This window comes from Myodes glareolus, chromosome 4 (genome assembly GCF_982192425.1).
Source record: "Myodes glareolus chromosome 4, mMyoGla1.1, whole genome shotgun sequence".
Taxonomy (NCBI): domain Eukaryota; kingdom Metazoa; phylum Chordata; class Mammalia; order Rodentia; family Cricetidae; genus Myodes; species Myodes glareolus.
Window position 1 is genome coordinate 105,118,642 of NC_142029.1, and position 14,714 is coordinate 105,133,355.

A 14,714-nucleotide genomic window follows, 5' to 3' on the forward strand; every position below is an offset into this window, starting at 1 on the left:
ACTAGAGATTTTCGGAGCAACGGTCCAAGCAGGACCGGACAGATCCGGCGTGGTGAGTCCTGCCAGAGAGGCGTAGTGCAGTCCTCGCGTCCCTCCTCCCACCCACGGGCGCCCCCGCCCCCGAGGCCTCGCTTCCCCTTTCTACTTTGACCTCTGTGGCGTCTTGACAGCTCCCCTAGAAGGAAGGAAGAAGTCTGGTCCTGTGGCATAGAGCCCTGCGCCGCCCTTTCCCAGGCTGGATGAGAAACTGATGGCAACTGAAGGGGAGAGGTGGCCCCTCCCAGAGAGACGGACCTGGCCTCCCCTTCATCCCTGACCCCCAACCCCCCACTGAGTCTTCTCTCCCCCCTCCTTCCTCTCCCCCTCCTTTTCTCTTTTCTCTCCAATCTCTCTCTTTCTCTCCCTCTCCTCGTTCTCTCTCCCTCCTCCCCTCTCATCTCTCCCCTACAAAACCATCTCTTTTCTTGAGGCTGGGCGTCAAATAGCCCAAGCTGGCTTCAAACACTCCGTAGCTGAGAAAGATCTTGAACTCCGGATTCTGCCTCGTGCTTCATCACACTTGGTTATTTTAACTTTTGTTCTCTTCAGTGAAACTGAGACGGACCCTGAACTCCAAAGCTGACGAAGAGAGAACTCTTGAACCCCAGTCTTCCAACTCAGGGGCTTGCGTTGGACCTCAGGCGCCCGAGGAGGCTTCCTGTTGTGGGACTCGGGTACAGTTGCCGTGGAGACCTGAGCTAGGCCAGGAGGTCGTGCTGCAGATGCGGAAGGGAGAGGTCTAGATGAGCGTGCTCTTCCTCCTGCCACCGCAGCTCCCGGGACACTCCGCAACCCACGCCCCCGGCCTGGGCATTCCTAAGGAATTTCCACGGGGATCTTTTGATCTTGGGGGGCTGGAGAGGGGGCATTCAGTCTCCGCCCCGGAACAACCGTGGCAGAGTTGCCAGGGTGACCTTAGGGAGGTCTGGGAAAACCCTCGGAGTGGATCTTTCTTTTGGTGCCCCTACTTCATGTGCATGAGCCTCCAGCTCTCCAAGTTACCATCTGCAGCCCTAAGAGTATAGTTGTTTAAGTGGTGTCTACTGTGTGCAGGGCACCATCGTTCCCTGAACAGAATATTGGAAAATCCTGCTGGGATGCTCAGCTGAGCGGTGACAAGCAGAACACAACTCTACTGTGACAGTGATACACATGCAGGCAAAGCATTCACATATGAAATAGAATTAATCTAATACAATAATTTAAAAAAGTATTTCTGGGGCTGTAGCTCAGTAGAGTGACTGTTTAACAATCACAAAGCCTTGGGCCAGTGTGGTGGCACAGACCTATTAGTCCCAGCACTCAGGAGGCAGAGGCAGGCAGATCTCTGAGTTCAAGACCAGCCTGGTCTATAGAGCAAGTTCCAGAATATCCAGGGCTACACAGAGAAACCCTGTAATGAAAAAAGGAAAACAGGTGTGAGCGTGGAGAGACAGTGCTGCTCTTCCAGAGGTCCTATGTTCAATTCCCTGCAACCACACAGTGGCTCATAACCATATATGAGATCTGGTGCCCTCTTTTGGCAGGTCTGTGCACATGCAGACAAGAGCACTCACATTTAAGAAAAACAAAAAAATCCAGGGCGGTGGTGGCATATGCCTTTAATTCCAGCACTGGAGAGGCCGAGACAGGCACATTTCCATGACTTCAAAGTCAGCCTGGTCTACGAGAGCGAGTACCAGGACAGCCGAGGCTAAAAGAAACCCTGTCTCGGGGTAGGGGGGACAGTTAGAAGCAAATCTGGCATATATGTGACCTTGCCTGTGTGGTCCACTGAACATCTCTTGGGTTTAGATCTATTCCCAGGCTAGAGCCACTGGATTTGTGCTTGTGAGTAGAGCCAAGGGCAATTCCTGGGTCCTAGTCTGAAATCCTGGGAGGGCCTTTTGCCGAGGTGGCGATAGGGACGTACTTCGGAGTAGCACATTCTACAATTACTTTCTTTTGTAGTTTCCTTCCCTGCGCTGTGCCTCAGTCTGCAGGAAGGGCATGACTTCCTCCCTGGTGCCAATGTTCTCACACAAACCAAGGAATGTACTGAAGCTTCCAGCCTTAGTCCATGACGTTATCTTCCGAGTTCTGCTGGGGACACCTTGCAGTTCCCTCAGCCTACCATGCTTCCCCAGTCACCCCAACACGGTTTGTCCTCCTACCTGGAGCCTGAGCCAGCCCAGTTTTTGCTCCCCAGTTCTGGTGCTTTGTTTTTTAAGACAAAGTCTCATGTAGCTCCTGCTAGACTCAGACTATGTAGTTCAGGGTGACCTTAAACTCCTGGCCCTCCCACCTCAACTTCCCAAGTGCACTCAGCAGCTTGCCTGGCTACATCCTAATGACTTCAAAGTTCATTCTAGGAATCGCACTGCTTTCTTAGGATGCCTTTGTCTCCTACAGCTGTGGAGGGTCTCCAGTGTGGAGGGACAGGTTCTGGCCTTGTGGAAACCCTGTGGGTGGTGGTGGGTCTTATTGCTTCCTTAAAGTTCTAACATAGGAATTGCATCTGTGTCAAGGTACAATTGTCCCCTTGGGCTGGAACACTCCACCTCAGATCCTCTAACTGTAGTAGTGGCCAGTACACACGGGGCGAACATCAGCATACCTGTAACTTATTCCAGTGACCTGTTCAGTGGAATTGGGGCACGTGATGTTGTTTGAGATAGGGGTTCTCTGTGTAACAGCCCTGGCTGTCCTAGAACTTGCTTTGTAGACCAGGCTGTCTCTGTGTCCTGAGTGCTAGGATTAAAGGTGTGTACCACCACATCCCAGCATTGTTAGTGTTTTTGAAATAGGGTCTGTGGTAGCCCTTCAAGTTATGTAGCTAAGGGTGACTTTTCCAACCTTCCCTCCTGTTTCTGCCTCAAGTGCTGGACACTTAACAGGTGTGTGCCACCATGCCTGCCTGCCCTTACTATGTAGCCCAGGTTATCCTTAAAATTGTAGTTCTCCACCCTCAGTCTCTCAAGTGCTACACTAGAGCAGCATACCACACAAGCTTCTGTTTTTCTAGTAACAGATCCCATGGTTACTTTTTCAGAAAGGGGCTGGCAGTCTCAGTGTGACTGGGCTGTCTAGCTGTACATACACCAGCAGAAAGCAGTCCTAGTCAATGTTGGTCCTAGTTTAGAGACAGTGCTGACCGTTCTTTGTGGGACCCTTCCCACTCTCTCTGGGAGTTCCTTCTCATTTTTTCTTTTTAAATGATTTGTGTGCATTGCTGTTTTGCCTGCATGTCTGTGTGAGTGCTGGGAATCGAACCTGGGTCCTCTGCAAGAGCAGCCAGTGCTGTTAACAGCTGAACAGCTGAGTCACCTCTCCAGTCCTCATTTTTCCTTTATAAACCTATGTTCGCTAGGTGGTGGTAGCACACAGCTTTAATCCCAGCACTTGGGAGGCAGAGACAGGCAGATCTCTGTGAGTTTGAGGCCAGCCCTGAGGTATACAGAGCAAGTTCCAGGACAGCCAGGTCTGTTACACAGAAAAACCCCATCTCGAAAACCAAAAAATAGAAAAATAAATAAAAATAGACAAACCTATGTTCTCTGCTAAAAATAAGTCAGGCATAGTCATGTGTACCTGGAGTCTTTATACTTGGGAGATACAGCCCTGCCTGGAAACTCAGTGAGGGGCAGAGGGTGTAGCTTAGGGTTAGAGCGCCCATCTAGACACAGACCACAGGGGAAAATTTTTTTTTCTTTTAAGCCCTTTTAATTTTTAACTTACTTTACGTTCTCTGTCTACATATCCATGTACTGTTTATGCCTTGTGCCAGCTCCTTCTGGAACTGGAGTTGAAGATGGCTGTGAGCTGCCATGTGGGTATTGGAACTCCAAGTCTGGTCTTCTGGGAGAGTACCCAGTGCTCTTCAATGCCAAGCCATTTATCTCTCCAGTCCACAATTTAAAATAAATAAATAACCTGAGAATATATCTGAGTGGTGGTATATGCCTCTAATCCCAGCACTTGGAAGGCAGAGGCAGGCAGATTTCTGTGAGTTCAAGGCCAGCCTGATCTAGAGAGTAAGACAGCCATGGTTACACAGAGAAACCCTGTTTTGAAAAATAAAAACAACAAAAAGCAAAACTGAGAATACCGGCATGGTGTCTTTAAACTTTTTGTTTGTTTTATCACAAGAACACATGACGTTGGTTTGTCTGATTCTGTGCCTGAAGAAAGCTGTTAGAGGAAACCCACATGGCACACAGGTGGCAGACCCTCCTAGAGGTGAATGCAGGCTGCTGGCTTGGCACCCATGCATGTTCCCAGCATCTGCCTCAGCAGGAAGAAGTTCCTCCTGACATTGTATTGTAATATACTGGTAGCCCCAAGGCTGCCATCAGAGCAGGATGTGAGCCCTGGAGGAGAGGCACCTAGGATGCCCAGCACTGGATTAACAGCCTAAGCGCTGACAGAATCCCACATGCAGTGACCAGCTCCATTTCCAAGTCTTGTGAACAACAGGGTTTACTTTTAATGTGGCAAAAGATCCCCGGGAGGCATTCATCTTGGCTCTATCCAGTTACCTGCTCCTGGCACCAGGACCCAGCAGCTTCCAGGGAACAGCTTTTTTGCAGGACAGATGATGTGCTGACCTGGTCCCCAAGTGGGGTGGGCCTCTAGGTGCCCAGGGCAGGGTTAGGGGAAGTCATTGTAGGGCAAGCGGAAGGGGTAGAGCGGAGTGTATCTTGAATCCTGCCAGAGTAGCTTGTCCTCCAGAAAGGCGATGGAAGGCAGGGTGAGGACCAGAGTCTGGTGTTTGAGCATGCTGTACACATTCAGGCCTGGGATGTGAATGCACAGTCAGGGTGTGGCTGTCCTCTAGTTCAGACCAAGTCCCTCTTATCTGAAGCCTGAGCCCTTGCCCTCCTCTAGGGTATACTGCTAGTCTTTAGATCCCACTGAAAAAGGAACTGAGGAACTACCTGCCTTTACATCAGCCCAGTATTTGACTGTGACCCCCCCATGCCACATTCCAATGAGGAGAACAAGGGAAGTGGATAAACATACTCTATCACTGGAAGACCAGACTCAGCAGGCACCATCGTGTGAGGGGAGGAAAAAAACGGACAGGGGAAACCAGCTCTCACCCAGGTGCTCATGCTTGCCCCCTGCAGGCTATGTGTGGAAGAGACTTTAGCAGATAATGACCTTCCAGGGCTTCTTTCAGTTGGGGCAGCTGAAGGATGGAGGAGTGGCACTGGGCAGAGCACATGCCTGGCCCTGAGCCCTGGCTTCCACCCCAGCACAAAAACTAAATGGTAAATTCTTAGGCATGACATTCGGTCATGGTGTGACCGTACAGGGTTTGAACTGTCCAAGAGTAACAGTGGCATCTGTGCTGGTTTGCTCCAAGGTTCTCAGGTGAGGGCTTGTGGGGGTGAGGGCTGGGCCCATCACTCACCAACTGCAGGGATCAAGTTGAAGCTCTTGAGCCTGGAGGTGGCTGCCACAACATTCTTGGGCATCTCTTCATGTGTCCTGGAACACATGGATGCTAAGAGGGTAAGTCTGGCAAGGCAGAACACAAGAAACTTGGCCCCTACTTCCCCACCCTGCCCTGTGCCCTCACAAGTCTACAAGAAGCACGGAATTCCCCCAGTGGCGGTACTGGGCCAGCTCTGTCAGGTACTGAGGGTCTGCAGTGGGCAGTTCCAGAGACTCCACGATGTGAAGGTCATCCTATGGAGAAAGATAGAATTTTGGGCTCTGTACTAGGACTGCCAGGCGCCAGCTGTTTTCACTCCCAGCTGTACTGTACCATACCTGCATCAGCTTGACAGTCAAGGCCACCTTGAGGCCCAGTGCCCTCACTTTCATGGGCAACATGTAGTAGTAACTTGTAGGGCCCCGGGGACCATGGGCTACGCCTCCTGCAGGGACAGTGTGGCATGTGATCAGGTGCTGGTCACTGCTGGGCTGGGAGGTCAGAAATCAGCCTGATGCCTGAGACAGAGTGGTGGAGTGGGCAATAAACAGGAGCTGGAGGAGCTGGGAAGGACAAGAAAGACTGGACAGAGAGTGGGGAGGAGGGCCTGTGGGTATGCATGAAGATAGTCATCCAACTCGATTACAAGAAACTGAAGGAGAGTAAGAGTTCAATACCAGGACCAGCTTGGGATACATAGCAAGACCCAGCCTCAAAAGAGAAAAAATGCACGACCACATTATTAAAGGAGGTGAGGGCTGTAGCTCAGTTAGAGAGGGCCTGCCTAGTGTGCACACAACCTTGGGTTCCACCCCCAGCACTGCACCAACAGGCTTGGTGGTGCAAGGCTCTCAGATCTCTGTGCCTCACTGCTCTACATGCTTGAGTCCAGTGTCACCTGTCCCAGTGGGCTAATAAGCTGGGCACTCAGGGGTCCCTTGTCATGGCAGCTGTGGGCACCTGCATGTAAAGGGTCATCTGGGAATCCCTCCCAACTGGGTCCCACTCACCTCCCCGCCATATGGGGGAACGGATGCTGCCATGTCGGGCACGGCCACTGCCTTTCTGTTGCCAGGGCTTGCGGCCACCACCACTCACCTCAGCCCTGGTCTTGGTCTTAGCATAGCTCTGTGAGTACAAGAGTGGGGATGAGGTTCAGACAAATGGCAGCAAAGACTGTCTTAGGGAGGGAATGGGGGAGTAATGGGACCTCGTTCACAGAGCACCTGACGTTTCTGTGTGCTAGCTTGCTGGGCTGAGACCCAGGCCTCCCCATACAGCCCAGACTCTGTATGCTCAATTTCCCCTCCTCAGCTGTGGCAGTGCTGCAATTAGAGGCTTGGCCATCACATCTGACTCCCTTGTTGACTCCTGAATGTTCTTGGCACAAAGCTCTTCCTCTCACTGACAAAGTGATAAAAGTAACACTAGGCTCTGTGTGGTCCTTTCCGGAGTATTCAGGCATGCCGTCCCCACTAACCTCACTCCAGCTGCACTGCCTGCCAGTTAGGTAAGTCAGGCTGTAGGTAGAGTGTGTTAAATGTCCCTTTATGGCTGGAGCATGGCTCAGCAGTAGAGTACCTGTCTAGAAACTCTAACGAGGGGCTGGTGACGTAGCAAGTGAGGGGGCGCTTATTAACAGAGAAGCTGCCCACCCAACCTTTGAGGCTCTAGGTTCATCACCCAGTACACAGCACTAAGGACCTCTCTCTGGAAAGGTGATGTGTGCCCAGTCTAACTTCTGATTCTGTTCACCTCTCCCACTAGTGGGCAGGGGTCTGCTGTGCTGCAGACTCACTAACGTAACACCCACAGTGATGGGTGCTGAGATATGACCTGAGAAGTGACCTCCTCTGAATGGCACAGGCAGACAAGGCTTGAGCCGGGCTGTTTCCAGAGAGCACACTCGCACACCTCTGAGCCCAGTGGGCTCTGCCCAGCTACTCAGGACACTCACGATTCTCTTGAAGTTCCTCTGCCAGATGGCAACCTGGTGCAGAACATCCAGCCTGGAAAAAGGGAAGGGAGATCTAAGAGGGACACCCCAATTGAAACTCTCCCACACCTGCACCCCAGTAAAGGAATTCTGGCTCTTCCTTGGGCATTCAGGACTCTATGTCTTCCACTCTGTGATAACCACAGCGGACACCGCCCCAACTCAAGCCCATCTGTGTACCATGGAGTCAGTCAGGCTTGGTGGCTATGCCTCACCTCCTGGTACTCAAGAGGCTAAGGCAACAAGATGGAAAGCTAAAGGCCTGGCTGTGCTTGATGGTAAGACTCCATCTCCCGCCGGGAGACAGTGGAGTTGAGGGCAGGGTGGTGGTGGTGGTGGCGGTGGCGCACGCCTTTAGTCCCAGTACTTGGGAGACAGAGGCAGGAGGATCTCTGTGAGTTCAAGGTCAGCCTGGTCTATAAGAGCTAGTTCCAGGACAGGCTCCAAACTTACAAAAACAAACAAACAAAAAGAGTGGAGCTGAACATCAGAACCTCTATACCGGCTCTCTCACTGAAATGCTCTCATCCTGGCTGGATCCAGCAGGCTCAAGCTCAAGGTATCCAACCTTGTGAGGGGAGGGAGGCTGGAGAGACAGCTCAGTGGTTAAGAGTACTTGCTGCTCTTCTAGAGGGCCTAGGTCCAATTCCCAGCACCCAAAACAGCCCACAACTGATTTTAACTCCAGTCCTGACCCCTTCCTTCTTTGGGCTTCTGAGGGCACTGTACACATGTGGTACACATACACATTCAGAAAAACACTATATATAAAATTAAAATCTCATTTTTTTTTTTGGTTCTTCAAGACAGGGTTTCTCCGTGTAGTCCTGGCTGTCCTGAAACTCCCTTTGTAGACCAGGCTGGCCTCCAACTCACAGAGATCCACCTGCCGCTGCCTCCTGAGTGCTGGGATTAAAGGCATGTGCTACCACCACCCGGCTCAAATATTTTTTAAGCAAACAAAAGCAACATATAATACAGAACTCCGAAATACAGGTGAGATTTACCAGCATTATAGATGTCTGTGTGTGTGTCTGTGTGTGTGTGTGTGTGCGCGCGCGCGCGCATGCGCGCGCCTAGTCAAAAGACAATCCTAGGTACTGGTCCTCTTGTTTGCTGATGTTAATGTCAGGCTACTTGGCCTTGGAGCTTCTGGGCACACTCCTGTCTCTACCTTCCATATGTGAGCGGGAGTGCTGGGATTACACACATATTCCACCACACTTGACTTTATGTGGGTTGAGGGTTAAACTCAGACTTGTGTGCAAGTGCTTTGCCTACTGACCAGGCTCCCCCGCCCTTTATAGTAAGCCTGGTAATGTCACTTAAGTATTCATCACTAACTGTGCTTCACCAATCACATGCTACCAGTGTCCACTGTGGGCAATGTGGTGGGAAAAGCAATCTGCGGGCAACTGATACGGCTCAGTGGATAGAGGCACTTGCAGCGAAGCCAGACACACGAGGAAAAGAGAAAACCAATTCCTGTAAGCTGTCTCCTCATTGCCACACATACACTGTGGCACACATGTCTGTCGTCCCCCCAAAAAAGGGGAAAAATTAAAAGCCCCAAGTTCATCATGGAGATGGTGGGAAGTTGCAGCCTGGCCTGACAGTACACATCTTTAATCCCAGCACTAGGACACGCATGTGTCTCCTGCCTGCATACATAGGTATATATGTGCATCACGTGTTTGCCTGATGCTCAATATCCAGGAGTGAGCACTGGTTCAAACTACAGTTAGATGGTGCAAAAATTCTGTTTCAGCCTTTCCCGAGCTGGTATTACAGGCACATGCCAACAAGTCCGGTCTTTTTTCAAGACACGGTTCCTCTGTAGTACCGGCTGTCTTGGAGCTCGATCTGTTGACCACGCTGGCCTCAAACTCACAGAGATCTCCCTGCCTCTGCCTCCCGAATGCTAAAGGCGTGTGCCACCACCACTCGGCTAAGTCTGGCCTCCTTCCCAGCCATTTTTGAAAACGTTAATTCATGTAACGATACTTAGCATTTTTATTTTTACTTATGGTGTCTCATAGCTCAGGCTGGCCCGGGGCTCACCTTGACTATTAATTTCTCTATGCTCCTATCTCCACCTCCACCGTGCTGGGTGGGATTAGAGGTGTGGGTTCCTATGACAGTTGTGTAGAATAGTGGAAGGGAGCCCAGGGCCTCGTGCACAGCTGGAGCACTTGCTGCTCTAATAGTCAACGTTTCTAGAGAACTTCGTGTGTGTTAAATTAATCTACCTAGTCATCAACCCACTTCCTGAGTTCTGCTAAAAGGGGAACCCAGCACCACAGAGTATGGCAGGATGTAACAGCCCAAGGTGGCTGTAGGGTTACTTACGTCCTTTGTCCTCCCGCCCTGTGGCAGGGAAACCGAGGCAAAGCCCTTCCACAGCAGCCTGCACTCACCGGGGCGCTGTGGCAAACACATCCGGGTGCAGCTCCGCCAGACCGACCCGCTCCTGCTCGAAGCCACGCAGCGACTCGACCCAGGCCTGCACCGGGCGCCGGTGCGCGGGGACCCGGAGCTCGCACTTTCGCAACACGGGACTTAGGAGACCTGGGGGTCGGGGAATGAGTGAGCACGGGTCAGGAACAAAAATCAACACTTCCGCTGCATCCTCCCAACTCTGTGCCAAGCTGTGATCCCGGCCGCCTCACCCGCGCTAACCCCCGACTCCGAGCTCTCGGCTGGCCCTGCCGAGTGTTCCGCTAGCGAGGTGAGGACCTGGAAAATGATAGGCGTTTATTTAGAAGTGCTCCCTGAGAGTTCACAACCTTTGACCTCCGACCCTGACCTCAGCTTGGCACCCTACCCGGGAGTCAGAGGGTCGATGCCAGGCCTGCGAAGCGGCCCGAAACAATCGCAGCATCGCGGGACAAATCTCAGTGGAGTTCCCGAGCCCCAAGGAGGCTCGCGGCCAGTACTGATGACGTCAGGCTGCGCCGCCAGACGTCAAGAATGCGACTCCGCGGCCCTCGGCTCTAGAACGCGCAGTTTTGCTGATGCCCGTGAGCGCCACTGACACCAGCAGCCCCACCCTACGGAGCGCGGCGTTGGGAGTTAACCAATGAGGTTCACTTAAATGTTAATCTTTTGACAGACTTTGGACAAGACTTCCCGCCACGCTCCTTATTTTGACTACAACTTTTTCAGCGTCTAACTTAACCCCGTCTTACCGTTGTTGGTCTAAACTGGTGTTTGTCTTTCAGAGTCAGTCTCACTATGAAGCCCGGGGTGGCCTCGAACTCAGAGAGCCATCTGATTTTGCTTCCTAAATGCTGAGATTAAAGATGTGTGCCAGACTGGGTGTAGTGTTGTACGCCTTTAATCCAGGCAGATCTTTGTGAGTTCGAGGCCAGCCAGTCTATGTCGTGGATTCTAGGACAGTGAGAATGAGATCCTTTCTGGAAAATTGAACAAAATAAAACAAACAAACAAAAAGAGGGTGTGTCTCAACATCCACTTCTATTATTTCCTTTTCCAAGAAAATAACATTTCCTTTTCCATGTATATTTTAACTTTTAAATTTCTTTTTTGGGGGGGTATGTGTGTGGTGGTCAGGACTACTAAGGGAGTTGGAGCTTTGGAGCTTTCCTTCTACCTTGTGGACTTAACTCAGGTCCCTTGGTTTGGCAGCAAGACACCTAACCTGTTGAGCGATCTGGAAAACTTCTTCTTCTTCTTCTTCTTCTTCTTCTTCTTCTTCTTCTTCTTCTTCTTCTTCTTCTTCTTCTTCTTCTTCTTCTTCTCTTCTCTCTTCTTCTTCTTCTTCTTCTCTTCTCTCTTCTTCTTCTTCTTCTTCTTCTTCTTCTTCTTCTTCTTCTTCTTCTTCTTCTTCTTCTTCTTCTTCTTCTTCTTCTTTTTCCCTTAAACAAGGCTCCTCTGTGTAGCCCAGGCCGACCTTGAGTTGAGAGTTTAGCTCTCTCAGTTTCTGTAGTGCTGGATTGCCAATGCTAATTTTATATGCCCACCCCGCACCTTTGGGGTGTGATAGGGTCTGACGCCTGGCCTTGAAGTCTGTGTAGTCAAGGATAACCTTGAGCTTCTGATTCTCTTGCCTCCACCTCCAGTGTCTCCTCTTTCCAAACCTAAAGACTCCAGACAGAAAGCTTTCAGTATTTCTTTTTCTTTCTTTTTTTTTTTTAAATTAGTTTTTATCTTATGTGTGTGGGTGTTTTGCTTGCAAGTATGTCAGTGTTTGTTTGGTTGTTACCCTTGAAGTCTAGAAGAGGGTATCAGATCCCTTGGATCTGAAGCTATGATATGGACATCTCTGTCATGTGGGTGCTGGGAACTGAACCCAGGTCTTCTCAAAGAAGCCAGTGCTCTTAACTGCCGAGCCAGCCCTTCCACCCACTATTTCTTAGGCCTACTTAGATTCCAGGGCTGATCATAACCCTCTGGAATCCCTTCCATTCTTCACATCAATTCTGTGTGTCCACCCCCTCCCCGCCCAATATCTAATCCAAGATCCTGCCCCTCTACTTCCCAGGACTCTCCCACGGCAGAAAGAAGTCATTGGATGAACAGATCTGTATCACTTCACTAAGGTCCTCTTCAAGCTTATCTTGTCTCTGTTCTGCATTTGACCTTCAGAGGGCGCTAAGAGCTCACACATGGCCCACTGCCAGCCACTGTGAGGTCTGGACGGAGCTTAGAACTGGAACAAGTGATCTCTGGGCCAACCACCTTTCCATCTCCTGAATATTGGGGAAATGCTGAGACTTTAGTGAAATGAGGGATACCAAGGGTGGAATTCTTGGCATGAGATGAAAACTCAGTAACCAGCATTAGTGATTCTAATACTGAGAGGCCTTGTGATCAGAAACAAAAGATCAAGGCAGAGGCTGGTGGATCTCAGTGTGTTCAAGCCACCTTGGTCTACTTAGCGAGTTCCAGGCTAGTCAGGGCTATACACAGAGACTCTGTCTCAAACGATACAAAACAAAGCAAAACCCCCAAATTCGACCACACACATAACAAAAGTTAAAAACAAACAAACAAATAAAAACAAACAAGAGCCAGGACACATTGGTGAGGCAGCCTCTGGAGAATTTAATTATTGAGCTAAATATGTGGTGGTTTGTGATTGTTCTTTCTGAATCTATTATTAATTTATTTCTTATGAGACTGGTTTCATGTAGCCCAGGCTGGCCTGGAACTCACTACGTAGCTGAGAACAACTGTGAACTGATCTTCCGTCTCCACCTCCCCAGGACTGGAAGGGCTGTCTTGTGTTACTGTGCCCTGTGTATGTGGTGCTAAGGCTGGACTCCAAGGCCCCCTACCCAGGCTCGTTGATATATTTAATGGACATTCCTAGGATATATTATTAAATTTCCTAATTGACTATTACACAGTGATGGGCTAGTATGCATGGGGTCCTTGATTCAAACCCTAGCACTACAAAGAATGATTGGTTCTAGCCAAAGAGTTTGGGGGATGTGTGTGTGTGCATGCGAGTGTGTGCACGTGCACACACGTGTATGCCAAACAACACATGTGGAGGTAGAAGGACAACTTTGGTTTGTTAGTTCTTTCCTTCCTCCATGTAGGTTCTAGGGATCAAACTCAGGCTGTGAGACTTGGCAGCAAGCTCCTTTATCCATTGAGCCATCTCATTGGCCCTGGAACCCAGTGTTTTGGGGGTTTGCTTTTATTGTTTACTTTTTTGGGTTTGGGACATACGTGTGGGTGGAAGTCAAAACACAACTTGTGGGAACTGGTTCTCTCCCTCTATCACGGGAGTCCTAGGTCTTGAACTCAGATGTCAAACTTGGCAGTAACCACCTTTATTTGTGGAGCCCTCTTGATAGCCTGAATCCAGGTTTATGCATGTGCAAAAACTGAGTATCACTATGAAAGCTCTGGCTGTCCTGGAACTTACTATATAGACCAGGCTGGCCTTGAACTCACAGAGTTCTGTCTCTGCTTCCCAAGTGCTGGGATTAAAGGTATGTGCAACCAATGCCCAACTCTTCACCTTAGTTTTTGAGGCATGAGCTCTTGGATTCAGCAAGGCTGACTGGCCAGTGAGCCTGAGGTTCTCCTTGTCTCGGCCTGCCCAATGCTGGGACTACAAGCATTACCACTACACCTGACTATTATTATTATTATTATTCATTTTTTATTGAGCTATGCATTTTTCTCCACTCCCCTCTTTTCCTCCCCCCTCTCCTTCTACCCTCTCCCGTGACCCCAAAGCTCCCAATTTACTCAGGAGATCTTGTCTTTTTCTCCTTCCTATGTAGATCCATGTATGTGTCTCTTAGGGTTCTCTTTGTTATCTAGGTTCTCTGGGGTTGGGAATTGTAGGTTGGCTTTTCTTTGCTTTATGTCTAAAAGCCACTTATAAGTGAGTTCATAGTATATTTGTCTTTCTGGGTCTGGGTATATTTGTCTTTCTGGGTCTGGGTTACCTCATTCAATATGTTTTTTTCTAGATCCATCTATTTGTCTGCAAATTTCAAGATGCCATTTTTTTTTAACCGCTGTAGTACTCTTATGTAAATGTAGCACATCTTCTTTATGCACCTGACTTTTTATGTGGGTGTTGGGATCTGAACTCAGGTCCTCACGCCTGCACAGCAAGCAATTTACTGCCTGAGCCACCTCACAGTTTCTCAGTCCTTTTTAATGTCTACTTTGAGACAGAGCTTTGCAAAGTTTAAGTTTCTCAGGCTGGCCTCGTGCTTACTATACAGCCCAGGCTGGCTTCCTGATTGTATTGCCCCCGTGTCAACCGGCTGGCATAACTGAGATTGCAGGCCTGTGCCACCATACCCTATGCTAACGTTTTCTTTATTCATTCATCTGTCAAAGGACACCTCAGTTGACATCACATACTGGCTGCCATAAATATGAAAGTAACCTGAAGAAACAGCTCAGTTGGCACAGTGTTTATAATTCGTTGCTCGAGTGCCTACCTAACATACATGAAGGCTCTGAGTTCAATGCCCAGCACTGCATAAACTGGGTGAGATGCAAGCCTGACAATTCTAGAGGCAGAGGAAAGATGACCAGACTTGGCTTCATAGTGAATCCCAGGCGAGGCTTGGCTACATGAGACCTTGGGCCCCCATCCCCAGAGAAAAAGAGAACACCAGCGAATGACTCAGGGGGTAAAGGCACTTGCTATACCAGCCTGAAAAACAGCCATCAGAAACCACATAAAAATGGAAGGAGAAGTTAGGAGATGGTGGCTCATGCCTTTAATCCCAGCACTCTGAAGGCAGAGGCAGGAGTATC

The 14,714-nt window shown here is 49.8% G+C and overlaps 1 protein-coding gene across 1 annotated transcript; it reads right to left on the minus strand.

The window, feature by feature from the left end:
- Positions 1 to 4,479: 4,479 nt before the first annotated feature.
- Mrpl4 (mitochondrial ribosomal protein L4) lies at positions 4,480 to 10,435 on the minus strand. The gene is made up of 9 exons (XM_087905821.1): positions 10,279 to 10,435; positions 10,124 to 10,190; positions 9,872 to 10,022; positions 7,416 to 7,467; positions 6,469 to 6,586; positions 5,797 to 5,903; positions 5,603 to 5,712; positions 5,435 to 5,511; positions 4,480 to 4,814 (listed from the first exon to the last, which is right to left on the minus strand). The coding sequence occupies exons 1-9, from the start codon at positions 10,333 to 10,335 to the stop codon at positions 4,669 to 4,671; spliced, it is 885 nt and encodes a 294-aa protein (XP_087761947.1). The 5' UTR covers positions 10,336 to 10,435; the 3' UTR covers positions 4,480 to 4,668.
- Positions 10,436 to 14,714: the final 4,279 nt, after the last annotated feature.